The sequence below is a fragment of the Zootoca vivipara genome, chromosome 2 (genome assembly GCF_965207765.1).
Source record: "Zootoca vivipara chromosome 2, rZooViv2.hap1.1, whole genome shotgun sequence".
Taxonomy (NCBI): Eukaryota; Metazoa; Chordata; class Lepidosauria; order Squamata; family Lacertidae; genus Zootoca; species Zootoca vivipara.
The window spans coordinates 37490613-37517394 of record NC_142584.1 but is presented as its reverse complement, the minus strand read 5'-3'; the positions used below and the strand labels follow the sequence as shown (position 1 = coordinate 37517394).

Here is a 26782-nt window from a genome sequence, read left to right as displayed (position 1 = left end):
ACAAGAGAGTCAGTGATTTCTTTTCTTTTTCTTTTTCCTTTTTTCAGTGATTTCTTTCTTCATGAAAGAAAGCTGTTTCCTTTTGTATTCATGAGTACTATAATCTGCATCTTCTCCCTAAAGGGAACTGCTGTTTGTCCACTGCTCACAACTGTCCACTTTGACTCTCAGACTCCGGAAAAGTTTAACCCGGTCATTTCTTGGAGGATAAGAGCCAGTTCCCAAATAAATGAATAACTAAATAAATAAAGCCTTTTTCTGCAGGTGACCTGATGGGCCCAGATTCTCATGTTGTGGGATTGGGGTTGGTGGCCTATGTGTGGGTGGGAGTGGGACACTGGGAGAAATCTGGTGGTTCTAGGGCAGGCATAGGCAAACTCGGCCTTCCAGATGTTTTGGGACTACTCCCATCATCCCTAGCTAACAAGACCAGTGGTTAGGGATGATGGGAGCTGTAGTCCCAAAAAAGTCTGGAGGGCTGAGTCTGCCTATGCCTGTTCTAGGAGATAAAGAAGTGCCATTAAACATGTTCTTCCAGTACCTCACACTCACACTTCAGCTCAAAATTTGTAAACTGTTACACATGTCTCAAGAAATCCACACATACGTGTGCTGTACACATGAGCTTAAAGCAGGCATCCCCAAACTTCAGCCCTCCAGATGTTTTGGACTACAATTCCCATCTTCCCCGACCACTGGTCCTGTTAGCTAGGGATCATGGGAGTTGTAGGCCCAAACATCTGGAGGGCTGCAGCTTGGGGGTGCCTGGCTTAAAGCATTCTTGCAAGAGGGAAATCTTTTATGCAGAGCAACCATGCCCTATCCTGGAAAAGTACAGTATCTACACTCTGAGAGGCTTCCAACACATATAAAAACATGATAAAGCTATACTAGTCTGCTTCTAGATGCCTTCTAAAGATTGTAAAGCTACATCTCATTGACTCAGGGGCTGCATAACTCCATACCCTCCAACATTTCTCTGATGAAAATAGGGACGTCCTAAGAACTGTCCCTGGAAAATAGGGGAACTTGGAGGGTCTGTAAGGACTGTCTATCTTGATACATTTTCTTGTCATCATAAGCTTTTTAGAATTGTGCTATTGTCTCTGGGTCATGTTGTCATACCACACAACTGTTCCAATTCATTTCATGAGAGTCAGATACTTTCTGTCTCTACTTCCTGCCTTTGATTTAAAATTTACTTTTAGTGCTATTGCCCACCCTCAAAAGGAATATGTCTATTCTCTTGACTGATTATTCTTACACAATTGGGTTGCCACAGGGACTTGTGCTTAGATACCAAGAATGTGAGAGATAATTATATAGAAGGTGCCCAGGTGAGCATGTTTACTTGCTTGGGGCCAGGGGCCAGGTAGCAGCAGAAGAGTGTGGAGAGAAGGAAGTCGCCTTTGGGGCTTCTTGCTCAAAATATGCTTCTTGTCTCCCCCACCTCCATTCTTCGAAACAATGCAGGAAAAGATGTGCCTAATGAAGTTGAATTACCTGAAAGTTTTCTCACCACAGGCATGGAAGAACTGACAGAGCACATTTCTACCTGTTACTTAATGCTGTAGATGCCAGTAAAAAGTTCTCTGCAGCTGAATTTGAATACCTTTGAGGGGAAGAACCCTTGAAGGAGAGGAAAGTTGAACTTTCTCCTGCTTCCTCTGGCTTGGATTAAATTTCAATTTCATTTAAATTTCACAGCAAGAGAAAAGTTCTTCCCCTACCCATCTGTCATTCATGGATGATGTTGTTCTATACCAGGGTGGTCCAATTTTTCATTCCAAGTGGGCTGGAAGAGTACTTTAAAATAAACCTGTGGGTCACTCATTGCTTTGCTGCACAGAAGGAGCAAGTGAGCCCAAAATTTGACAACCTCCAACCAGACGTCATGCTGGCTAAGCATGGTCTAGGTCTAGGGCTTTGGGAAGGAGAAGGCCTGAGGCTCTGGCAGCATTCTAGAGCCCCCTCACTTCCTTCTCAAAGCTGGAAAAGCACTAACTAGGCTTTGTGATGGAGGCAGGAGGACTCTGGGACCCTGTCAGAGCCACCCTTCATGCCTCCTTCCCAAAGCCCAGCACCTTGCTTACCAGGCTTTGGGAAGGAATTTGAGTGCGGTGGGGGCATCAAATGCTAAGAGCCACCAAAAAGGGCCTTGGGGGCTGCATGTGGCCCTTGGGCTGCGTGTTGGACCACCCTGTTTTGCTAAGTTTAGTTACATGTTTCGTTGAGATACATAACTATTTTAAGGCACAATAAGATTACTCAGGAATTTTTCCACAAAGAAAGCTTAGCCCTAATTTTTAATTGATACCAAAAATGATCTAGAGGCAGGCGTGACAATAAGTACTTCTCAAATATATTAAATTACTACAAAAATATTCTGTTTCCTTCATCCATATCCGATGTCCAAGCTGGAAAATGCATCGGGTAAGAAACTTGTGACTGAACGTGGCTGAAAACACACCAAATATTGACAGTGTTTTCAACAGCAGATATTGATTGCACATCGGTTATTTGTACCATGCAGTCTAAATTAATGCTTCTTCTTTTCACGAGGGTGATTGCTTCACTATCTGTGTTGTAACACACTTCCTGTACATCCAGACTAGCAATCTCCAAGTGACCTTCAGTTCAGCTTGTTCATTGGCCATGAAAGCCAGCCCACTTTATTCAGCCTTCGTATGATTTGCTGCACTACATTTGACAAAGGTAGATAAGGCAGTGGGGAATCATATACTGTATTTCCTTTCAGGGTGGGTGGGTGGCTTAGTTGATTTCGGTCAAAACTTGGTGGCATATTCAGAATTTATTTGCTGCCAAATAGAGCAATTATTTCTAGATGCTGGTTGAAATCGGGAAATGCCAGCTCAGATCTGACTAGGAATCTACTCACAGAGGGGTCTGGCAGCTGGGCTATCATCCTTACTGGCATTAGGATGCCCATTGATGGATAAAAGGGTGAGGTTGTCGGTGATGGGAGGGTGGTTGTGTTTGAATGTGGGTATCATGGTTTAAAAATATATATTACAGTCAGACCTTGGTTTTCGGACAGCTTAGTTCTCAAACATTTTGGCTCCCGAACCCGCAAACTCGGAAGAGAGCGTTCTGGTTTGTGAACTATTTTTGGAAGCTGAACATTGGACGGGGCTTCCTGCAGCCAATCAGAAGCCGCACTTTGGTTTTCGAACATTTTGGGAATTGAACGAACTTCAGGAACAGATTCTATTCGACTTCCAAGGTACGACTGTATTTAATGGTTGTGTTCAAGAAAATGTGCATTGATATCAGTTACATGTAAGTCTGCACCCAACCTTGATGTCGAAGAGCATAGAAATTAACCTATTTTCAGCCCAGGTCTAGAGTTTATGTTGATGATTGACCCACCCTTCCTAATGGAACACATACTGGAAATAAAGGAACTAAGATTATTTAGAGAAGGTTGGAGTTGGGGTTTGGCTGGGGCTCTAATAAGCAGCTTTGTTTTCTGCTTGTCTTTCTTAAGAGGTTTGCTGGATATATTTGACCAAAAGAAGAGCCTCAGAGGAAGATGGAAGTGGCTGTAACAGGAGCTCTGCTCCTTCTCTGGGTTCTCTTCTTCTTCATTTTCTCATCCTTAAAAATGTACAAGAAGAAAAGCCAGCTACCTCCAGGACCCACTCCCTGGTTCCTCCTGGGGAACCTGCTGCAGAAAGATGTCCTGCCTGTGAGCAAAAACGTTTCAAAGGTAAAGCCATTTCTTGTTTCAGTCTCTCTCTGTCCCCTTTTCCCTGAGGCGCAGCATAAACAACCATTGTCTGGAATGAAGCAATGTATAGAGGAAGGACGGAAGGTGAATTGTTCCCTCTTTTGCTTATATACTTTTGCCTTCTTCCTTATAATAAAGGCTAGCTGGATTTCCCCCTCCGAGTGTAGCCTCCAGGGGTGCACCATTGAGGCTCCTAGCCTGTGTGTGTGTGTGTGTGTGTGTGTGTGTGTATACACAAACGTGTGTGGGATGCCAAACTGGGTCTTTGACTAGTGTTAAAGAAAGCCTTTTTTTCGCCCCTGCATAACATCTCTGTTTTCAGTTAGTAGAGCCCTATCTACAGGTCAGTTACACTTGTTTGAGATATTGCTGTCATAGGCATTGTGAGGTGGGGGGAGGAGGGAGAAAGAGGTGGGGAGAGAGAGGTGGGAGTAATGATCTTTTGAAGGGGGGAAGTGATATTTCCATCTTTTGCATAGTGTATGTGGGGGGTTTTGTGTTAGTCTCACATGGATGGTTCTTCATCTATTCATGTTGGTCTGAGTCGAAATAAAAAACATTCCTTCATTATTTTCCTTCCTTATTTTGTTTCGACTCAGACCGACACAGCTACCTACCTGTAACTAGAACTATGGAAGGCACCACATTGAGCCGCATGAAATGGATATTCATTTATTTGTTTTGTTGGTGTGTGAGAGGACATGAGGGGTTGTTGGGTCAAATTAGCCATATTGATTCGTATGCTGTTGGTGGGTTATGTTGCTGTTTTGTTAGCAATTAGTGTTCAAAGGCATACTATGTGACATCTGCAGGTAATATATCACCATCTTACCTGGCAGCCACTGATAGCCTTATTTGTCTAATCCACTTTAAAATCTGTCCAAGTTGATGACCATCCAGCCATCTTGCGGTAGTGCTGCCTCTGGGAAGGAGATCCTTGTGCTTACTGGTATCTTAATTGTCCCACCATTCTGCTTCACTGGACCACGAAAGCAAACTGGTGTTCTTTATCCACTTTCACCACACCATGATAAATTGGATACACCTCTGCTATGTCTCCTCTTAGCACGTTGTTCCCTAAACAGAAAAGGCTCCAAATGTTTTAATTTTCTTCATACAGAGATTGATCATTACAATTTTCCTTGTTGGCACCTTTTCCAGCTGTACAATAACCTGCCAGTTTCAATGGCAGTTCCATTCTGCAGATTTCCTTCGCAAGGTGTTTTGCTGCCTGAAGCAAAGGGCAAAAAGTTGCCTCCTCCCAGCTCTGTTCCGTGTAGAAAATCCAGCAGACCATTGGCTCTGATCTCAACATTCTCCATAGCGTTTGCCATGACCACAAAATAACTACACAGTTATTTTGGTAGCCTCCTACGATGCCCTTGAAAAAGTTTCATTGTATATCCCCATAAATAACTACAGTTATTGACAGACTGTTTGCTCTTCTTGCTCAGTTCCAGTTGGATCAGCACCCCCTATATTAAACTTTAAACATGCAGATACAGCCATACTTAGACATCCGAACACTTCGACTTCCGAAGTCGACAACCCCGGTGCTTCGACATCCGAAAACCTCCACTTACGAAGACGGCCGCGGAACGGATCGTCTTCGTAAGTCGAGGTCCCATTGTATTTCATTGGATCCCAGGACTGGATAGTCACCCAGCCACCCACCTAGCCTTCTGCACTGAACAGAAGCTTCTGTTTGTGAGAGTTAAGAAGTGGCTGGTTTAGGTGCCTTTCCACCGACCCATTTCTCCAAAACAAATTGGTTGAATTACTTGTATTTGACTACAGTGGGATAGTTTAATCATTTTCACTGCATTTCACTGTTGATAATGAGGGGGACATGTGCCCCTCATGTGGGAGGACATTCCACAGATGGGGAAATGCCACCAAGAAGGTCCTGTTGTGGGTCTGAGCTATCCAGGCACCATCACCAACAGGGCCTTCCCTGCCGTTTGTAGGCCTGAGATGGCTGGTGTTGGGCGAGGCACTGTTTTAGATACAGTCATACCTCATGTTGTTTCCGCTTCAGGTTATGTCTTTTTATCTTGCGAATGCAGCAATCCCAGAAGTGTTTACTTCTGACTTTTGCCGCATGCACGCGCAGAAGCGTTCTGCGCACTTTGCACATGGGCTGAAGCGCTCTATTGTGCTTCGCGCGTGCACAGAACAGCCGCTCTAGTTGCGGACTTTTCAGGGTGCAAACGGCACCCCGGAACGGATCATGTCCGCAACCAGAGGTACCACTGTACTTGAGTCCCAAGCCATTTGTATGTCAGTAGTAACAGCTTGAATTGCGCCAAAGAGCTTGCTGAAAAACAGTGCAGTGCTTTTAGACTAGCATCTTGAAAGGAGGTCATCATAAGAGGTTCATCAGTGATGTTTTTGGTTCTGCTACAGTTCTGCTTCCACTAAAACCTACATCACTCATATTACTATCTTCTACAGCCAAACCTAACATAATTTATTATGTAACTAAATATGTAATTAACTTTCATGTATTTCAGTGGAAGGGAAACAGTTAATGTCCGTAACACCACCTACAAATAAAAAGTCATTGTTTCAGCATTTATAGATAAAGTGCTCATTTGTTGTTCAAAAATAGTTAATTCAGTTGATATTCTCTTTTCTATTCATAAGTTCCTTAATTTTCTCTAGGGTCACTTTAAATTCATTGACTATTTTCTTGCCAGAACATTTCATTCACTCATATTTCATATTGCAATTAATCCATCCAACTTTACATATAAATCCTTATTAATCAGCACTTGTTTGCTGCTGCTTCACTTGACTTGTGCTTAATAAATGTCTTCAGCACTTAGGAATTCACATAGGAATTTCTTTGGCTGATTCATCAGCTCCTCTCTTTCTGCTCTTCAGCTCCTCTTCTTTCTGTGATTAGTTGAGTGGTGGAGGGAGCTGATAGACAAAAAAGTATCCAGTACTCAATGAAATGGAAGAGTGTGTGGAGCAAAAAAGACTATAGCTTTGAGACTGGGGGGATTTAAAAATAAATGGCTGGGTTTTCACTTGGTAGGGCTAAACCCTGGTTGCCATAATGGGCCAGCCGCCACTGATATATCTATGCATTTTTTAAATCCTACCTTCAGCTCATGGATAAATGGGGTCCTATCTTTACTGTCTGGATGGGTCCCAAGCCCATGGTGGTACTCTGTGGATACGAAGTGGTGAAAGATGCTCTGTTGGATCATGCTGAAGAATTTGGTGGGCGTCCTACTTTGCCTTTCTTTCAAACAGTGAATAACGGTTGTAAAGGTAGGTAAGGGTCCTGTGGTTATTTTTGTATTGTTTCTATTTATATGGGAGAATAAGTCTTTATTTTCAGTGGTCTCAGAGTAGGAATAAGCAGACATCAAGCCCTCCCTTTTCCAACTTCAGGTGGAGCTAGATGTTACCACAAACAGGAGTTTGCCACCCAAAATAACAGCCCTGAAATGATTTCTTTCTTTACTGTCTGGGATATAGCCAGTCTCAAATAACCAATATGCTTAATTCTAAATGCATGAAGGGGTTAAGACAATAAAGTTAGCTGCCATGCCAAGCTTAGCTAGCTCACCTTGGAAGGAAGGGCTACCAAATTATTTGTTCTGCCCCTTCCCTTCCTTTTTTTCTTCCACGATGTGAAGGATATCTGAGCTAGATGCTCCAAGCTTAGGCCACATAGCTTTATCAAGTTATCTTTCTGTTTCTATGCAAATAATTTAGAAACTCTTACTTTTTTGAAACTAAGTTTTTCAACCAGTCTTTTTGTGCTGCTGTATGGAAAAACACATGAATCTGCCCTTTGAAGAGTTTGTAAGTAAAAAGTTTTTAACTTGCCAAATGTGTGCTCTTTCTATACTAAAGGGAAGTGGGAAACTTTGGAAAGAATGTAGAAGGGCATGTTTTAAAGGTCCAACAACCTATATTCCCACATTTTACTTTGCTGCATGTTTTGTGATGTTAAATCTCTGCTGGGGCTCTCTCACCTAAAAGTACTTGCCCCAAACCTGGATCTAGGCATGCAGGAAAGTCTCCTTTTTATTTCTTAACCAAATCCAACATTTTGCCCATAACAGATATTTAATGAAAGCCGTGATATGACATGACCCACTGAAGAGTTTGCCTGTCCTCTCTCCCCCAGCACCATTTAACAATGTGAAGAAATGACTCAATGTATTTATAGTTCAGCACTGTTATCATGTGGTACAAAAGTTACATATAAACCACCCTTGGCTTGATTCATTCTCAGGTGGGTGTTGTAATGGCAAGCAAAGTCATAGGAAAATGCACTAAAAAGTGAGATCAGTTGATGGGAAGTCATAAACTTTGGTGTGAACAAATAAAAATGAATACTCAGCAACAGTCACTACCATATAATCTCTGTACAAGTGTTGGGCAATCAAGTCAGGATGAACACTCAATAAACAGGTTGTCCGGAAGAAACCTTAAAGGGACCCCTGACCATTAGGTCCAGTCGTGACCGATTCTGGGGTTGCAGCGCTCATCTCGCGTTATTGGCTGAGGGAGCCGGCGTACAGCTTCCAGGTCATGTGGCCAGCATCACAAAGCCACTTCTGGCGAACCAGAGCAGCACACGGAAACGCTGTTTACCTTCCCACTGTAGCGGTACCTATTTATCTACTTGCACTTTGACGTGCTTTCGAACTGCTAGGTTGGCAGGAGCTGGGACCGAGCAATGGGAGCTCACCCCATCATGGGGATTCAAACCGCCGACCTTCTGATCGGCAAGCCCTAGGCTCTACAACAACTTCAAATGGGAATATAGTCTGAATGGACAAAGTGCTACAATGTAGAAACTTCCTGCTGAGAAAACTTCCTACTAAGGAAATGATCTTCACTTGTTTTCTTTCAGGACTGTCCTGCAGTACTGAGAAAAAATGGAGAGAGCTGCGCCGGTTCACACTCACCACCCTGCGGGATTTTGGAATGGGGAAGAAAACAATGTCCAAGAGGGTACAGGAGGAAGCTCTCTGTCTGGTGGAGGCAATGGCAACCACAAAAGGTAATCCTTATTCCAAACACACTTTTGAAGTCCTTCTATTTTTATTTTTTCCATTTTTTATTAGTTTCCATTTTTAACAATATTATAGCATCATAAAACCTTTTATAATTTTTTTAGCTCTACGGAGCTGTTGTCTTCCCTCCATTGTGTCTTCTGGTCTTTATAGAACACATCTTATGTTCACACATTTATAACATCTTGATTCTATATTTATCTTAAATTATTTAAAACTTATAGCCCAATAGAAAGTTTTCGCAGTCCTTATAGCCCAATAGAAAGTTATCACAGTCCTGCTAGTGTCTTTATATGTTTACAATGATTGTCTATATATTGAGTAAATTTACTCCATTCTCTCTGGAATGCTTGGTCACTCTGTTTCGGATTTTCCCTGTCAGCCTTGCCAGTTCCGCATAGTCCATCATCTTTGTCTGCCATTTGTCTACCGTCGGTAATTCCTGCTGTTTCCATTTTGGGGCTAATAAACTTCTAGCTGCTGTAGTGGCATACATAAACAGATTTTCATCAATTTTTGATATTTCCGCTCCTATCATCCCCAACTGGAACGCTTCAGGCTTTTGGGGGAAGGTGTACCTAAACATTTTTTAAACTCATTATAAATATTTCCCCAAAATAGTTTAACTTTATCACATGTCCACCACATATGATAAAAATCTCCCTCTTTAGCATTACATTTCCAATAATTCTTGTTTCTCAATCTATACATTTTAATAATAATAATAATAATAATAATAATAATAATAATAATAATAAATTTTTATTTATACCCCGCCCTCCCCAGTCAAAACCGGACTCAGGGCGGCTCACACCAATAAAATTACAATAAAACATAAAAAGCAATTAATTAAATTACAGATTAAAATACAATATTAAAATTTAAAATTCAGCCTCATTTTAAGTAGTCCATAAATCCAAGCCATGAGGGAGGAAAACACAGGGGTCAGACTAAGTCCAACCCAAAGGCCAGGCGGAACAGCTCTGTCTTGCAGGCCCTGTGGAAAGATGACAAATCCCACGGGGCCCTGGTCTCCTGTGAAAGAGCGTTCCACCAAGTTGGGGCCAATACTGAAACGGCCCTGGCCCTAGTAGAGGCCAATCTAGCCACCTTATGGCTCGGGATCTCCAGAATATTGTTGTTTGTGGACCTTAAGGTCCTCCACGGGGCATACCAGGAGAGGCGGCCCCTTAGGTACGAGGGTCCCAAGCCGCATAGGGCTTTAAAGGTCAAAATCAGCACCTTAAACCTGATCCTGTACTCCACCGGGAGCCAGTGCAGCTGGTAAAGCACTGGATGAATGTGATCCCGCGGTCGGGACCATGTAAGGAGCCTCGCCGCGGCATTCTGGAGTTTCTGGGTCAGCTTCAAGGGCAGCCCCGCGTAGAGCGAGTTACAATAATCAAGCTTGGAGGTGACCGTCAGGGCGAGAGAGAGGTAAGGGACCAACTGCTTGATATGGCGCAGATGGGAAAATGCCGCCTTAGCTGTGACTGCAACCTGCGCCTCCATGGAAAGGGAAGCGTCGAAGGTTACACCCAAACTCTTGACGGAAGGCGCTGGCACTAATTGAGCCCCTGCAAGAGATAGGAGTTGGCCCCCCAATTTAGCTAAATTAGCTAATTTAGTTGGTGTTAAATACCACCTATACATCATTTCCATTATATTTTCTTTTATGCATGCAGTGAATTTAATTCTAGCATTCCATAACTTTGACCAAGTTTCAAATTGAATATTGTGCCTAATATCTTTTGCCCATTTTATCATACCTCTTTGATCTCTTCATCTTTTGTATGCCATTCTAAAAGTAAATCATACATTTTGATAAAAAATTTCTTTCACCTCCCAACAATTTATTTCTAGCTTAGATCTAGAAGTTTCAAAGCCATTCTTCCTTTTATCCTTTTTAAATATATCATTTATTTGATGATATTGCAAGCAACTTGCTAAAATATCAGATCCTTCATCATAAGGCTTCATTTTTTATTCATTATCAGTCTCTGTTATTAACTCCCTATAAGTAGGCAACTTGCCTTGTATATTGAATCTTTTGACTGATATTGCTTCCACTGGTGATAACCACCAAGGTGTTTTGCTCCAATAAATATTTATATCTTACCTATGCATCATATAGTGCTTTCCTTATCGTGTGGTTCAGAAAGCCCCTATGAACTTTAGCTTTGTTGTTGTTTAGTCGTGTCTGACTCTTCGTGACCCCATGGACCATAGCATGCCAGGCACTCCTGTCTTCCACTGCCTCCCGCAGTTTGGTCAAACTCATGTTCGTAGCTTCGAGAACACTGTCCAACCATCTCGTCCTCTGTCGTCTCGTCTTTAGCTTTAGCTTTATCATACCATAAATATGCGTGCCACCCAAATCTGTTACCATATCCTTCTATATCCAATAGATCTGTTTTTTCCAATCCCTTAACAGGATGGCAGGACACTTCATAGTATATCTTCAAATCTGGCAGTGAGAATCCACCCCTTTCTTTTTTTAATCTGTAAGAAGTTTATATTTTATCCTAGGTTTCTTCCCCTGGCAGATAAATGTTGATAAGACTTTTTGCCAATCTCTGAATTGTCCCACCCCACTGATCACCAGAATCGTCTGAAATAAAAATAACATTTTAGGTAGCACATTCATCTTTATCATAGAAATTCTTCTCCAAAATGACAATTTCAATCTTCCACACACTTCTAAATCCTTTTTTTTTTACATCTTTCCACACAGGTAAGTAATTATCCTTGAATAAATTCAAATTTTTAGGAGTCAACCAAACGCCAAGATATTTAACCTTTTAAGCCACCAAAATTCCTGTTTTATGTTGCAATTCATCTATTTCTTTTTTATTCATGTTTTTTAACCATCATTTTTGTTTTGGCCTCATTTATTTTAAAGCCTGCTAGTTGTCCAAACTCTTTGAATCTTCCCAGTGCTTCCATTACACTGGATTGTGGATCTTCTAGCGTTAAAACCATGTCATCGGCAAAGGCTTTTAACTTATATTCCTTTGTACCCACCTTAATACCTTTTACATTTTGGATTTCTCTTATGTTTTTTTTGCCAGAAGCTCTAGGATTGTTATCCTATATAATAATGTCCATGTTGTCCCTGCGTCCAGATGTCCCGTGTGTCCCTGGGTCACTGCGCATGTGCCCCAGGGATACAGGGATTGGACAGCAGAGACTGCGCGCGCGCGCACTCTCCCCCCACTCTGCCTCCTCCAACCGCCGCTCCCGCCGGGGTGGAGGCCGGCGAAGGCCTCCTCACAACCCTCCCTGGCCGTGAGGAGCGGCGGTTGGAGGAGGCGGGGGGGGGAGAGTGCGCGCGTCCTTCCTGTCGGCGGCTGGGGGAGAGGAAGGAAGGAGGAGAAAGCGCCGCTTTCTCCTCCTCCGTTCCTGTCCCCCTGCCGCCGACAGCAAGGACGGGTCCCAGGGTTCGGAGAAGCGCTGCGCAAGCGCTTCTCCGAACCCTGGGATGTCTGCTTCCTGTCGGCGGCTGCGGGAGAGGAACGGAGAAGGAGAAAGCAGCGCTTTCTCCTCCTCCGTTCCTGTCCCCCTGCCGCCGACAGCAAGGACGGGTCCCAGGGTTCGGAGAAGCGCTGCGCAAGCGCTTCTCCGAACCCTGGGATGTCTGCTTCCTGTCGGCGGCTGCGGGAGAGGAACGGAGAAGGAGAAAGCAGCGCTTTCTCCTCCTCCGTTCCTGTCCCCCTGCCGCCGACAGCAAGGACGGGTCCCAGGGTTCGGAGAAGCGCTGCGCAAGCGCTTCTCCGAACCATGGGATGTCTGCTTCCTGTCGGCGGCTGCGGGAGAGGAACGGAGGAGGAGAAAGCAGCGCTTTCTCCTCCTTCGTTCCTGTCCCCCTGCCGCCGATAGCAAGGACAGGTCCCAGGGTTCAGAGAAGCGCTGTGCAAGCGCTTCTCCGAACTCTGGGATGTCTGCTTCCTGTCGGTGGCTGCAGGAGAGGAACGGAGGAGGAGAAAGCAGCGCTTTCTCCTCCTTCGTTCCTGTCCCCCTGCCGCTGACAGCAAGGACAGGTCCCAGGGTTCGAAGAAGCGCTGCGCAAGCGCTTCTCCGAACCCTGGGAGTTCTGCTTCCTGTCGGCGGCTGCGGGAGAGGAACGGAGGAGGAGAAAGCAGCGCTTTCTCCTCCTCCGTTCCTGTCCCCCTGCCGCCGACAACAATGACAGGTCCAAGGGTTCGGAGAAGCGCTGTGCAAGCGCTTCTGCGAACCCTGGGAGGTGTCCTTGCTGTCGGCGGCTGCGGGAGAGGAACGGAGGAGGAGAAAGCAGCGCTTTCTCCTCCTCCGTTCCTGTCCCCTTGCCGCCGACAGCAATGACAGGTCCCAGGGTTCGGAGAAGCGCTGCGCAAGCGCTTCTCCGAACCCCAGGATGTTCTAGAGCCCGTTATTGAACGGGCTGAAATACACTAGTAAACAATAATGGTGATTATGGCCAGCCCTGTCTCATCCCTTTTGAAATTTCAAAATTTTCTGTTAAGACATTATTGATTAATAATTTAGCATTTTGTTCTGAATATATCGCCTCTACCCCTTTAAGAAATAGGTTCCGAAGACCCATCCATTCCAAGTTTTTCTTCATAATATATCAAGATATATTATCAAAAGCCATTTCTGCATCTATGAAGATCAATGCCACTTGCTTATCATTCCCGGTCTCCAAATACTCAATTAAATCAATTATATTTTGCATATTATCTTTTAACTGATGACCAGGACAAAAGCCCACCTGATCTTGATGTATTTGTTCATTTAGAATCTCCTTCAATCTGTTTGCTAAGACATTGGCAAAAGTTTATGAACATTATTTTAATCAATTGCCTTTCATTGTCCATTAAATGTTTTAAGTTTTCCTCTTTCTTTTTCTATTTCTCTCTTCAAGAGACTATTTTGCTGTATAAAGAAACCCCCCATTGCCACTTTACTAGCATCCTATACTATATCAAATTCACTTCCTTTGTTTAAATTCAAATCAAAATATTTTTTTAAAATTTTATTGCACTTTAAAAACTATATTGTTCAATAAATTTTCATTAATTCTCCACCTGAAGGGGGATTAATCTTTGCCCTTGAGTTCCATAATTATGGAATTGTGATCTCACAAAGTCCTTGGCAGGATCTCAACTTTTATTGTTCTTGGGGCAAAATTTTTAGAAATCCACATGCGATCTATTCTACTTGAACTTTGATTTGAATCAGAGAAAAATGTGAATTGTTTTGTTAATGGGTATTTAAGTCTTCAAATGTCAATTAAATCATGATTTTCCACTAAAGAGAAAAATGTCTTTGGAAGTTTCCCTTGATTTGTATCCTTTCTCCTTGTTGTTCTGTCCATTTCAAGGGAGATCACTCCATTTAAGCCCCCCATTAAAATTATTTTCTGGTCCATACATTCAAACAATTTCTCCTCAAATTCTTTATAAAATTGTGATTTCCTCTCATTTGGTGCATAAATTCCCATAATGATCAATTTCTCACCTTGTACTGCAACTTGTGCTGCTATCATTCTCCCCTCATTGTCCTTGAATAGCCGTTGTGGATAGTGTTTCCCTTTTACATACTGTACAGAGCTACTCATTTTTTATTAACATCTGAAGTTATAAATTCATTTCCCAAACTTATGTTTATTAGAATTCTTCTATGCTTTTTGGCCATGTTTTTCTTGTAAACAAATTATATCTAAATTTTTCTTAATCAACAAATGTTCAATTTTATTTCTTTTAACTTTATTATTGAGTCTTTTTGCATTCCATGATAATAATTTCACTGCCATTTCTATATCCAATTAAAATAAATATAATTTTATTATTACGATTGGGGTTCTTCTTCTTTTTCTTCATCCAGTTCCAGTTTATCCTCCTCCTTCTTCCCCAGTTCTCTGGTATATTTTCTCCAAAATTTCACTGTATCTTGTGGATTCTTAATCTTGAATTTTTTGTCTTTATAAAATAAAGGAAATACCTTCAGAAAATACCAGGGATTTCTTGACCACAGATATGGGATAGCACATCTCCCTCCTTGTAGGAGTCCATAATGTTATCCTCACCAGTTAAGCTGCACTTATGCATTGCCAAAGAAAGTGTATACTGTCCTTCAATACTGATTTCTGTATTTTAGTGTTTTGTTGGAAGCCACCCAGAGTGGCTGGGGGAACCTGGCCAGATGGGCGGGGTATAAATAAATTATTATTATTATTATTATTATTATTATTATTATTATTATTATTATTCAAAAGCAGCTGATACTATCATTCCATGTAAAAGGAATTTAATTATCTTTTAATGTTAGGAAAATACTGAATGCACCATGTGTCAAGCTCAATTTGTGCAGTGAATTCTTGTTTACGTTCTTCTGCCATGCTGGCAGAGAGAGAGAGCACCCACCTTGCCAAATTCCATTGACTGTGTCCTTTTGCTCCTGCAGGCCAGCTCTTTGATGTCAGAAAATACATAAGGATTGCCGTTTCTAATGTGCTCTGCTCTGTTGTCTTTGGGAGTCGGTTTGACTACAAAGATCAGGTCCTCCTGGAGAAGCTGCGTATCATGGAGTCTTTCGTGAGCTACCTTGTGAGTTATACGGGACAGGTATGTTGTTCCTTCTTGTTGTTCCTCCCATGGACCCAGAACCTTCATCTTAGTAGACATGGGCCTGGTATAAGCCAAGTGCACCCTGGGGCATATTCCCCTTTACCTTTTACACTTTCTCTGACTGTCTTGTCTCCATTAAATTCCACATGAAACAAATCAAATACATTTTGGCTTTAATTGCAGATCAACATTAAATTTGTTATGGAAAGGGAGGGCCTCAAAATACAGACCTTGAGGAATTCTTCTGTAGGTGTTTTGGTGGAGCACTTCCCCGGGCTAGCTATTCATTATCAAAGGGTTGCATATCTAAAGGGTATTATGGCAGTCAGAGGTGGGATGAATATCTGCTTAGGACTGGGGAAATGAGTTTGAAACTCAGACACTCCCCTTTCCCAAAAAGCATAAGGGAAATATTCTTATCTGGGCTTTTCTTCAGCTCACTGGAACTCGATTGTGGCACCTCTCAGGTGCATGCTATTGTCATTCTAAGAGAACAAGGGAGGTGTTCATCGTGAATTCCGGTGCCTCTTTTTCCAGAAAAATGGCACTGATTCCTATCACGGATTGCCTTTCAATTGACATCACTAAAAAGCTTCCCTCACAACTATGAGCTTATCCACACCTCAGATTGCCCCACCACTTTTCCCCAGGAAAATCCATTGGTTAGTACTGAATTGGAACAAACAGCAATCTGGTTTTCTGCAGATTGCTGTTTCTTCTGATTAAGCACTAAAGAGCAGGTTTCCTGGGGGAAAGCAGCAGGGTAAAAGCAAAAGCACTCAGACCTGTGCCTAGAAAGCCTGGGCAAAGTGCAAATCTGCTTGGACCTGTGTTCTAGGCATAAGATAAGTGGAAGTGTGGGAGAGACCAGGCAAGTAATGCTTTGTTCCTCCCCAGTCTACCTGAGAAGCTCAGCATGTGAGGAGGTATGAGTGGTTGCCCCAGTCTTAGACTGCATGGCTCCTACAAGCTACTCTTGAGTTCCTTGTATGCCAGTGACTGAGCCTGGGACCTACTGCATGCAAACCTGGTGCTCTGCCACTGAACCTGAACCTATCAACTAAGCACAGAAACATTCAAGTGGTGGTGCATCCCATTTCATGAGTTGAGACAAAACAAGGAGAATCATTAGCCAGCAGAGGAAGGAGTGGGGTAGGCAGGACATCTATGATCTTCCACCACCTGAGGTGCCTGCTTCACTCCACTTCATGGATGGGCCAGACCTGCATACAAGATATCTAACAATTTTTTAATGAGTCTTTAATGAATCTCAAACCTGTTTCTGCATTATTTTGTTTTAGAGAATAAGCAGGCCAAATAATGAAAACTGCATTTGCTTTTTAAAAAACCATGTTTTATTTTACAATTTACAGTAGGAAGTCGATTAGGGCTGCAATCCTAACCCCCACATATCTCAGAGTAAGCCCAGTTTAATTCAATAAGCCTCATTTCTGGGCAGGCATGGTTAGGAGTTCTGCCTCAGTGGATATGGGCAGGATCTAGTGATAATGAATATAAAGTAGATGGAGGAGGAGGATCTATTTACAATTGTTTGTTTGTTTATTAAACTTAAATCCTGCCATTCCTCTCAAAGGAGCCATGGATTGCAAACATTTTGCAGCAGATTTCTCCAACATCCCTAAATCCATAGACTCAGCAGGCAGTTCTAAAATGAGAAATTCAATATACAATTGTTATGTATTGTCTCTGTTCCAGATTTATAATGTGTTCCCGAAAATAATGCCTTACCTGCCTGGACAGCACAAAAAGATTTTAGGAGATTTTGAAACATTGCATGCTTACATCAATAAGAGCGTGGAATCCCACAGGGAGACCCTGGATTATCAGGACCCCCGGGACTATATTGACTGCTTCCTTATGAAGTCAGAGAAGGTAGGAGCTTCTATAATTTCCCTTCTCTACACTTCTGAGATGTCTCTTGTTTGTGGCTAGATTTGGAACTGTCTCATATGTCTGCTGCCCTCCCTCATTCTGATCCTGCATTCTGGCTGTGGTGGTTGGCCATTGTGATGATCTCCAGGCTAATCTCGGGTGGAGGCATCTTCCCTCAAGTTTATTTAGACATCAAACCAAGCAGCAAGAGAGCAGCTAAAAAAATAATGCCCATCATTGTAACTACATGGGATTGCTTTCTTGCATGGTTATATCATTTGGTTTTCAGTTATGTTTTTTATTCTCAACATTATAGATATGGTGCAATAGGCCATGCAGGTTTTGTGTTCCTTCTGGGTTACTGCATGGAAAAGACTCGAGTGTCTCAGATCCTCCAGAGTTTGATATTCTTAAAGCCTCTCCTCTTGTAATTCAGCTGGTACATTCAGACACAACCATTATGATTTACTTTTATTAATTGTCAATCTGGTCACCCTGCCAAATGTTTCCGTTTCCCCATGGCCTCCTTCAGCAACACTTCTGGATCAGCAAATAGATTGAGTGGATTGGATTGACCATTAAATGCCACAAGACCTTTAACATCATTTGAAAATTTGATCTTGCATACAAATGAATATACCCCACCACCACCAAAAACAATCAACACTATACTCTATCAAATAATCAATGAGTTAATGAGTGGAGGATGCAACTCCATGAAACAGCACCTCTTTTTCTAGAGAAATGTCACTGAATAAAACTATATTCAATCAAAAAACAACTGTAGTTACATTGCAATAAACAATGCAAGTACTGTATTGTGTTCCATCCAGTTACTGCATAGAAAAGACTAAGATGTCTCACTTCCTCCATCACTCTTTCAAATGAATATTTTAAATTCTTCTATTTCTCCTTTTCCTTTTTATAGGAACAAACCAATCATGAGGCCATCTACAGCCAAGAGGAGCTTATCATTTGTGTGCAGGAGCTCTTTATTGCTGGGTCATTGAGCACAAGTGAATTCTTGACCCATGCCCTCCTGGTGATGGCTAGATTGCCACACATTCAAGGTACATAAATTGCCCAAAGGACTGAAAGGTTCTGCTGTGCAAGATAAAATCTTTCCAAGGTGCCTTGCGGTAAAGAGTAATAGTGCAGCGCAAGAAAAGAAAAGAAAACTTTAAAACTGCACGAAGGAAGTGCAACTTGCTCACAGAAATCCTTGCAGTACCAAATGTCTTTTCCTTAGGTCCATGGTGAAGGTTTCCACCGGGGTCCAGCATCAGCCACATTTGTTTAGAAGAGGAAGATGCTGCTTCCTCCACTTTTATTTTTTATGACTATTTATTTATTTAGGATAGGTTTTGAGGATTGCTTTGGGTTTTTTTATGTTTTAAAAAGTAATACATGTTGGCAGATGAGCACATAAGGAGAATCTGTCTGCAGGAGACCAAACAGCCCATCTATTCCCGTGTTCCGTGTCCTGAAGAGACCAGAGAGAAGCCTCTGGGAAGTTTTCAAGCTGAGCATTAATGGAATTTTCTGAAAAACTTGATATGCAGCTGATCTCTATGGATTTCTAAAATTCCTGTCTCCCTCAATGATCTCAGTGAGAAGTGCTCCCCTTTCTCCCCCCCTCCAAATAATTTTTATTCATTTTCCAATATTCACAAAAATAAAATCACAAAAAAATACAGTGGTACCTCGACTTATGAATTTAATCCGTTCTGAACGGACCTTCGTAAGTTGAAAAATTCATAAGTCGAAGCCAATGGGGGGGGGGAAACATAAGTCGAAAAAATCCTATCTAAAAATTCGTAAATTGAAAAAATCCTATCTAAACTGCATCCAAAATGGTGGATGGAACTTTGTTCGTAACTCAAAACATATGTAGGTCGAGTCATTCGTAAGTCGAGGTACTACTGTATAACAAAAATAAAACATGAAAAAGAAAAACATCACAGTTCTTACATTTTTTACTTAACATTGTTGACTTCCTCAATTCCCCCCACACTGGGTCCATTTTAGAATCTCAATTAAGCAATTTTCATTCTGTATCTTAAATCATTCTAACACATTTTATCATTATCTCTCAACTATTCTATTCTGAAAAACGTCCACTATGCTCCACCACTAATTAATCAATTAATCCAAATCAAAAATTATTTTCCCATCCTCTTTTATTTCTCCCCTTAGCCTAAAGTTTATTACCAAAACTTTCCATTAATTCAAATACAGTGGTGCCTCGCTTTACGAATGCCTCGCACAACGAAAAACTCGCTAGACGAAAGAGTTTTGCGTTGCGCGAGGCATCCGTAAGACGACAAAATCTTCTATAACCGCCGCTTCGTCTTACGAAGCGCGGCCATAGAAAGCAGCAAAGGAAGATCTCCCCCCATTGCCTTGCACACAGCTGGCATCAGATGGGGCTTCGGAGACCTTCTCCGAAGCCCCGTTGCATGCCGCCGCCAGTCCCCCAAAGCCTATAGGAACGCATTGATTAAGTTTCAATGCGTTCCTATGGGAAACTGGGACTCGCTAGATGAAAAATTCGTTACACGAATTGACCCATGGAACGAATTAATTTCGTCTAGCGAGGTACCACTGTATTAATTTTTCTAACATAAAAACATTTAATCACTTAAAACTAAATCAGCCCCCCTTCCCCTGGATTCAGGGTCTCCCAGATGTTTCAGCGAGTTCCATAGGTCATTCCAGTTTTGGACCTTCTAAAACAATCAAAAAGTAACATCTATTATTACTCCTCACCCCACTCCCACCTTGTCCCTTCCTATCCACCCTTCTTCCTTGGTCATCCCCTGCTGCCTCCCCAATTCTTTAAATGTTACAAAACACCATCCAACTGCTTTTTCCACTTATTAGCCCTTTCACAATTTTTCTTTCCCTTAAACTCTGGCCCCAGTATGGATTCCACCCTCCCTCTCTCACTGGGAGGACATTATTCCATACTGGCTCTTCTTTAAAAGCTCTTGGAATCAAATATGAATCTTGCCCCCCCCCTCATTGGGGGAACAAGGACTAGTGGTTGAAGGTCTTTCTTGTCTAAATTCTCAGTTAGGGATAATCCTTCATTTTCCACACAGTTCTGAATTTTTTTTAATTTTTGCACTGTGTTCTGATACATGTCACATCTTAAATCTTCAATAAATTCCAGAAGTTGTTTTTGAGAGTCCAAGTCAGATGATGTTGTGTCTACTGACATCCTGCTCGTCTCAACTTTCCTGGGAAAGCAGAGATTACTAGACAGGAAATGGCGTAGTTCTTATTTCCAAAGTTCAGAAACAAAAGTTATGTCCGATCTGGTTACAAACTCTCATTTTTAATTCTTCTTCATATCTTAAAAATCTTGCGTCCATTTATGAAAAAAGCATTGTCCAACTTCATGTACACAGCCTTATATTTTGTACTCTCTTCACTGCTGACAGTTTCCAGCCTCAAAGAGGCAAGCAAATTCCTTTCTATTATGATGTCATGATGGCAGCTCGCTGATCCCTCCAGGGACCCAGCTTCAGGCAAATGAACTGCATCTCGATTCACTCAATGGGGGAGATTGACTTCCTGTTTAAATCTCCTCCCGTATCCAATTAAAAATTATTTCAAAGTTTTTTTCTTTACCTACTGTGTCCAAAGTTCTCAAATTCAACTAATTTAGAAGAATCCACTGCTCCAGGCTGCTGGCACAGAGCTTCGTGTTGTGAGGGTAGCAGTTTGACTCAAGCACTCCGTCTCGTCTCCGCTCGCTCTCAGCGCCCTTATTAGGGCTACCGGGGGGCGGAGGAGACCGAAAACGGTGCAGCTGAGTCCCCACATCCCCAGAATGCTTGATCTGGTGCTCTTTTGGGGGTCCGTGTCACTCTCACGGCTCCCCCCTCCCTCGCAATGCTAGGGAATCCCGGAGCTTGGGATTCTCTCACCAGTCAGCAATGGCGGCAGACCGGAAATTCAGTGCTCCCCTTTCATGGTTGTAAACATTGCAAACAATGCTATCATATGCATATTATAAGTATATGTACTCCATGTTTCTGAAAGTAACCAGCACATGAATAAGGATGCTACATAAATGACATAATTTACATAAAATTGATAAAATTATCATAAAATTAAAGCAACAATAGAGCACTGTCCTCCCAGAGTTCTGTCCTTCATGTTGTGTCTTGCTGGATATTGATGTTTATCTTGCTTGGAGGGAAAAGGGTATCTTCTCATTCACCTCAGGTCCACAGCACTTTGCTCCAACGAATTTGGCACTCAGGAACTAAAACTTACATCCTTTTATAAAACAAATGCTTCAACAAAGAAGGGCCTTACAGTGTTCATGAAATGAATAACTCCTCTTAAACCTTCAAGGAAACCTCACTACTGAGCTATTCTTAAAGGTTCACAGCCGTACACAAAGGAGAGCAGGCACAATCCAAACTGTTTGCTCACAATGCTGGTGGCTCTTGCTAAAATGATTTAAAACAGTGGATTAAATTCACACCAGGTCCTTGGACATAAGTAACCACTGGATACTGGAGGTGATCCAATATGAGCCCAACTCAGTGTATGAATCAGTTTAAAATGGTTTCCTCCTCCATCCCTTAAGGCAACAGCCCTTCCATGTCCCAGGTATTCAGAAGTTAGACTCCCCAACATAGGTTTTCATTCTGATTCTAATGGCTCCATGGATTTGTCTTGTGGCAGCAAATTATGACTGTTAATTGTGCATCATGAAATGAAGTACTTTAACTTTTCTGTCCTGAACCTAATGCCGTTCCCTTGTCTTTGGTGACCCAGATTTGCTACCCCGGGACTCCTTTTTTGAGGGGGGAGGGGAGATTGCATAAAGTTTCCACACCATCTATTCAACATGCTTTACATAATTTGATGAAAATCTCTAAGAATGCCTTCCAGTTAACTTTTTCCCTCAGTTAAAAAGCCTGCATCCTTTAGTAATACAAAGTGATCTCCTTTAGCAAAGCAAATGCCTTGGGGTTATGGAAGCCGGATTCCTTTCATCTTTGCATGCCATCTTTAAAAATGGGCTCCTGTTAGGATGCAAATTCATGTAAGTCAGTGTTACTTTTCCTTCTGGTTGGAGAATGTTGAAGGCTATCACTATGTTAGAAGAGACGTAGCTTCAGAATTCTGGAAGTAGAGCTCTGAATTTGTTTTCTTACAGAAAAAGTTCAACGGGAGATTGATGAGGTGGTAGGTGCCAACCGTATCCCTGGCATGGAAGATAGGGTGGGGATGCCTTACACCAATGCTGTTCTCCATGAGATTCAACGATATGATAAAGGGAGCATTGAGAGCTTCCCGCGTGAAACAACATGTCCTACAAAATTCCGGGGCTATCTTATCCCCCAGGTGTGTGTCACATGTGAAATGATCAGGTTACTGTGGAGAGGGGAAGGGGGGATTTATCATCTCATCAATGACTTTGGTCTCCCACAGTCCCAGCCAGTGCAGAGACAAGATATGCTGATTACTACCTCACCCCTCACATTCATGGTGATTTTTCAGAATGCTGTGCCATGACTTGTTTCTATATATGACAACCAGCTTTAGGAATTGGTTTCTCCCATAAGCAGGCTGCTTCTTATGTTTATGACTCTGAAAAAGAACAAGCAGCATGTTGGCTAATAATATACTGATAGTATTTTTATAACACTATACTGTATCAAAATTCATGAACAGGGGACATATAATATTTGCATGGAGTCACAAACTAATAAGAATCAGGAAAATGTTCCATAACCAGGAATGGTAGGATTGGTAAGTCACCGTCAAGGATCATTGAAATAGAGGCAGAATGACTTATGTTTATGAAGCTGAAACAAATAATGAAATCTCTATCTTCTCCTTGAAGGGTACGACCATCTGTTCAGATATGGCATCTGTGCACTTTGATCCTCTCCAGTGGGAGAATCCAGAAGAGTTTAACCCGGGTCATTTCTTGGATGAGAAGGGCCAGTTCCGGAACAGGGTTGCCTTCATGCCTTTTTCTGCAGGTGACTTTATAGACCTAGATTCTCACACTGTGGGGTTGGGTCCAGCAGCCAGCGTATGAATGGATGGGCAGTAGGACTCCAAGAGTGATAGCGCTGCCAGGAGATAAGTAAGAGGTTTGGGGAGGGATTGTCTACCCACAAGACGTTTCTCTCCATCTTTGCCCTCCTTTTCCTACATCTTGAGCAGAAAATTTGGAAGCATCAGCTTGAGGAAGGGACACTTTAGTTCCCATCTTTTGGACCACTGACTACAGGAACCACATTCACACAATCTTTTATATTTCTTTGCCCCGAAGCTGCTTATGTGTAGTTGTGGGAATGTTCAGGGATGCAGGAGAGGATATATTGTTTAATTATATCCTTCCGAACTTGTGTTAACAAGTTCTACAATTTAGCAAAGTAACGTTCCCCTTTTTAAACGTGCAGTGCAGATAGGTTTGCCAGGTTTGTATAAACCTCTAAAATAAGTTTCCTGGTAATTTCTCCTTTAGTCCCTCATAAAAAGATTAGACATTACACAGTATTGTATAAAAGTACTGTATATAAATGAGTTTACTCACATTCTGTTCATAAATGGATCCCAGAAGGCAGACTTAAGTTACAAAATATATACACCTGGAATCTATCCCATAAAGAGATAGTCCCTTTGTCCTCTCTTGGCTGGACAGCATCTCAGACTAAGCAGATATGGCTGCCTCCCCTGAGGTATTTTGTTACCTGCACAAGTGAGGCCACAGCCACTTCTGGTCACATGGAGAGGATTCTGTCCCAGCCCAGGAGGAAACAGGAAGTTCTGACTGGCTGGTCCAGACACCCCCTTTATATGTCCACTCTAGGAATGTTGTAATTGACTGCTCTGTGTTTCAAATCCCACATAGCTTTCAGCATAGATTTACACATACACACAGAGGGAACCCACATTATTGTATTTTGTGGCAGGAGAATAAGCCAAGCAGTACTTTAGTGTTATATAACATGCTCAGAATAGAAGTCCACCAGTCAGCCAAAGAATCGAGAAAACTCTATGAGACCAATATCTCCAAAAACACACTTGCCTGAAACACTTCACCTTCACATCACAGTGGAAGCAGAGAGTTGCAGGCACCCCTTGAGAAATGGTCACACTGCTGTCTTTCTTATGCAGTTCCATTATTTCAAAATGAGTTGGCTGGGTTTCTTGGACACTATATAGCTCTTTGATGACTGATGAACACTGCCACTTTCTTCTCTCCTAGGAAAACGGGCATGCCCAGGGGAAGCCCTGGCTCGGATGGAGCTGTTCCTGTTCTTCGGTGCTCTGCTCCAGAACTTCACCTTCCAGCTGATTGGAGATGCCAAAGACAAGGATATATTCACTTTGTATGAGGATAGTGGCCTGAAGCCAGGAGACTTGCCACTGAAATTCATTAGACGTTCAATATGATCCAGTGACAGCAACTAAGCAGAATGGATGGTGCCAATGCTTTTCAGATAATTTGATGTAGGAAGAACATGATTACTGGGAGAACTGAATCACACATTACTTAGAAAAACTATATTTTCCAAACTATAGATCACATCATGCTGCTGGGGCTGCTGGGAGTTGTAGTGCAACACTTGGAAAACCACAGCTGAGCCACTACTACATTAGAAGAATCAATCCAGAAATAAGTAGTGATAGATAAAGTAAAAGGGCAAAGATAAATAAATCTCTGGGAGCAGATGGAATCTCAGTGTTAAGACCTTTAGGAGTATATTAGCCCAATAACTTTCTAAAGTGAAGAATGAGATATTATAAATCGGAAAATTACTTGAATTCTGTAACAGGGCTATAACAATAGCATTTTTATCTAAAAAGGAACATTATTAAAAATCATATAGAAGAGGAAGATGGATTTTGCTTAATGAAGGATAATATTAGGAAAATAATAAATCTAGCTATGCATCTGCAGCAGCTCAACTGGACATCTTCATCTGCCCCAGCTGCAGCAAATCATATCTATTCCATATCTACAGCCACGGCAGGTGCTGTAACCCTCCAGCAGTTTGACCTCAGCCACAAAGTTGCACTCCTCCATTGTCTCCTGAGACAGATGAATCCCAACAACTTCATTTATGCATGAAAAACAAATCTTGAACAAGTATTTACATTTCCAGATGCAGAAAAAGCATTTGATAATATCACGTGTCAGTTTCTTCTTGAAAGTGTAGACATTTTAAACTTCACAATAAATTGTATTAATCAAAGATAGAGATTCATCAACAACAGTATAATTAAAGTAGTAGTCAAATCAAACACCTGCATCTCTCCCCCACCCTTTTTCTTTGTTGGTAAAATGGGATGAAATTACAGGCATAGTATAGTAGATCCTTTGAGGGGCATGAAACTTGCCACATATTTGATAAATGGGTGCAAGAAATCTTGGGCTGTGATTTTTTAATGGTTTAATGCTCTTCTTTGTGGATAACTGTGTGCACCACCACACTTGGCATCTGAGACAATTGGTAAAAAGACCCTCCCCTCATAAAGAACAGCTTCCTTTGCTCTTCCAGAGAGGTTACAGATTTTCACTTTTGTACACAGTTTTTATATTCCTCTCCATTTCCCCATGAATGGTAGCCGCACCCCTTCGAGCCAGCACTGTATCAACTTTGGACTTCCCTAACATTCCTCAGTTCTACATATGTTTTTCTTGCATCTTCTGCCCATCACTTGCCAAGTTTCATATTAAAGGTAAAAGGACCCCTGACCATTAGGTCCAGTCGTGACCGACTCTGGGGTTAAGTGCTCATTTCGCATTATTGGCCGAGGGAGCCGGCGTACAGCTTCCAGGTCATGTGGCCAGCATGACAAAGCCATTCTGGCGAACCAGAGCAGCACACGGAAACGCCGTTTCCCTTCCCGCTGTAGCGGTCCCTATTTATCTACTTGCACTTTGACGTGCTTTCGAACTGCTAGGTGGGCAGGAGCTGGGACTGAGCAACGGGAGCTCACCCCGTCGCAGGGATTCGAACCGCCGACCTTCTGATCAGCAAGTCCTAGGCTCTGTGGTTTAACCCATGGCGCCACCTGCGTCCCTATAAGTTTCATATTAGAATCCTCCTATTTCTACCTTTTTCTAAATTTGAGTCCTAAGTCCACTTTGAATACTGTTTGTATAGTCACTATTATATTATTACACCCAAACTCTAAGCACCAGGAGTTTTCAGGGGAGCCAGCTAGTTAATGAGCACTCACTCTGATTTGTTCGCATCACAGACTTGCATTTGATTTGTTTTTTAACACCATGAAAGTGGCTCTCCAGTCCCTCACATTCACACGTCAGCTTAAAATCTGTTTCCTGCTACACATTTCTCAAGAAATCCACATGTACACAATGAGCCTTAAGCATTCTTGCAAGAGGGAAATCTTTTATGCAGAGCAACCATGTCCCACCCTGAACTACAAGGAATTCAAGATCTGGGAATTTGCACCCACAACAAGGACACCTT

At 42.2% G+C, this 26782-nt stretch overlaps 1 protein-coding gene across 3 annotated transcripts; it reads left to right on the top strand.

The window, feature by feature from the left end:
- The first annotated feature begins 489 nt into the window (after positions 1-489).
- On the top strand, positions 490-25710 carry LOC132591743 (cytochrome P450 2C55-like). 3 transcript variants are annotated; one of them, XM_088661654.1, is made up of 10 exons: positions 490-2715; positions 3509-3730; positions 6868-7033; positions 8634-8783; positions 15241-15401; positions 17121-17297; positions 18226-18367; positions 22480-22667; positions 23170-23311; positions 24547-25710. In XM_088661654.1, exons 2-10 carry the CDS (start codon positions 3554-3556, stop codon positions 24732-24734), a joined length of 1491 nt encoding a protein of 496 aa, XP_088517780.1. In that variant the 5' UTR covers positions 490-2715; positions 3509-3553; the 3' UTR covers positions 24735-25710. The 3 variants fall into 3 exon arrangements, with proteins under 3 accessions (XP_088517780.1, XP_088517779.1, XP_060127785.1); XM_088661653.1 differs by lacking the exon at positions 490-2715 and adding an exon at positions 2740-2964; XM_060271802.2 differs by lacking the exon at positions 490-2715 and adding an exon at positions 2740-3244.
- The last annotated feature ends 1072 nt before the right edge of the window (positions 25711-26782 follow it).

Excerpts from the sequence above, each read along its gene's own strand:
- LOC132591743 (XM_088661654.1), top strand. The coding sequence starts at position 3,554 with ATGGAAGTGGCTGTAACAGGAGCTCTGCTCCTTCTCTGGGTTCTCTTC. Across the intron at positions 17,298-18,225 it reads TCCTTATGAAGTCAGAGAAG|GAACAAACCAATCATGAGGC; the intron begins GTAGGAGCTTCT and ends TCCTTTTTATAG. Across the intron at positions 18,368-22,479 it reads TAGATTGCCACACATTCAAG|AAAAAGTTCAACGGGAGATT; the intron begins GTACATAAATTG and ends GTTTTCTTACAG.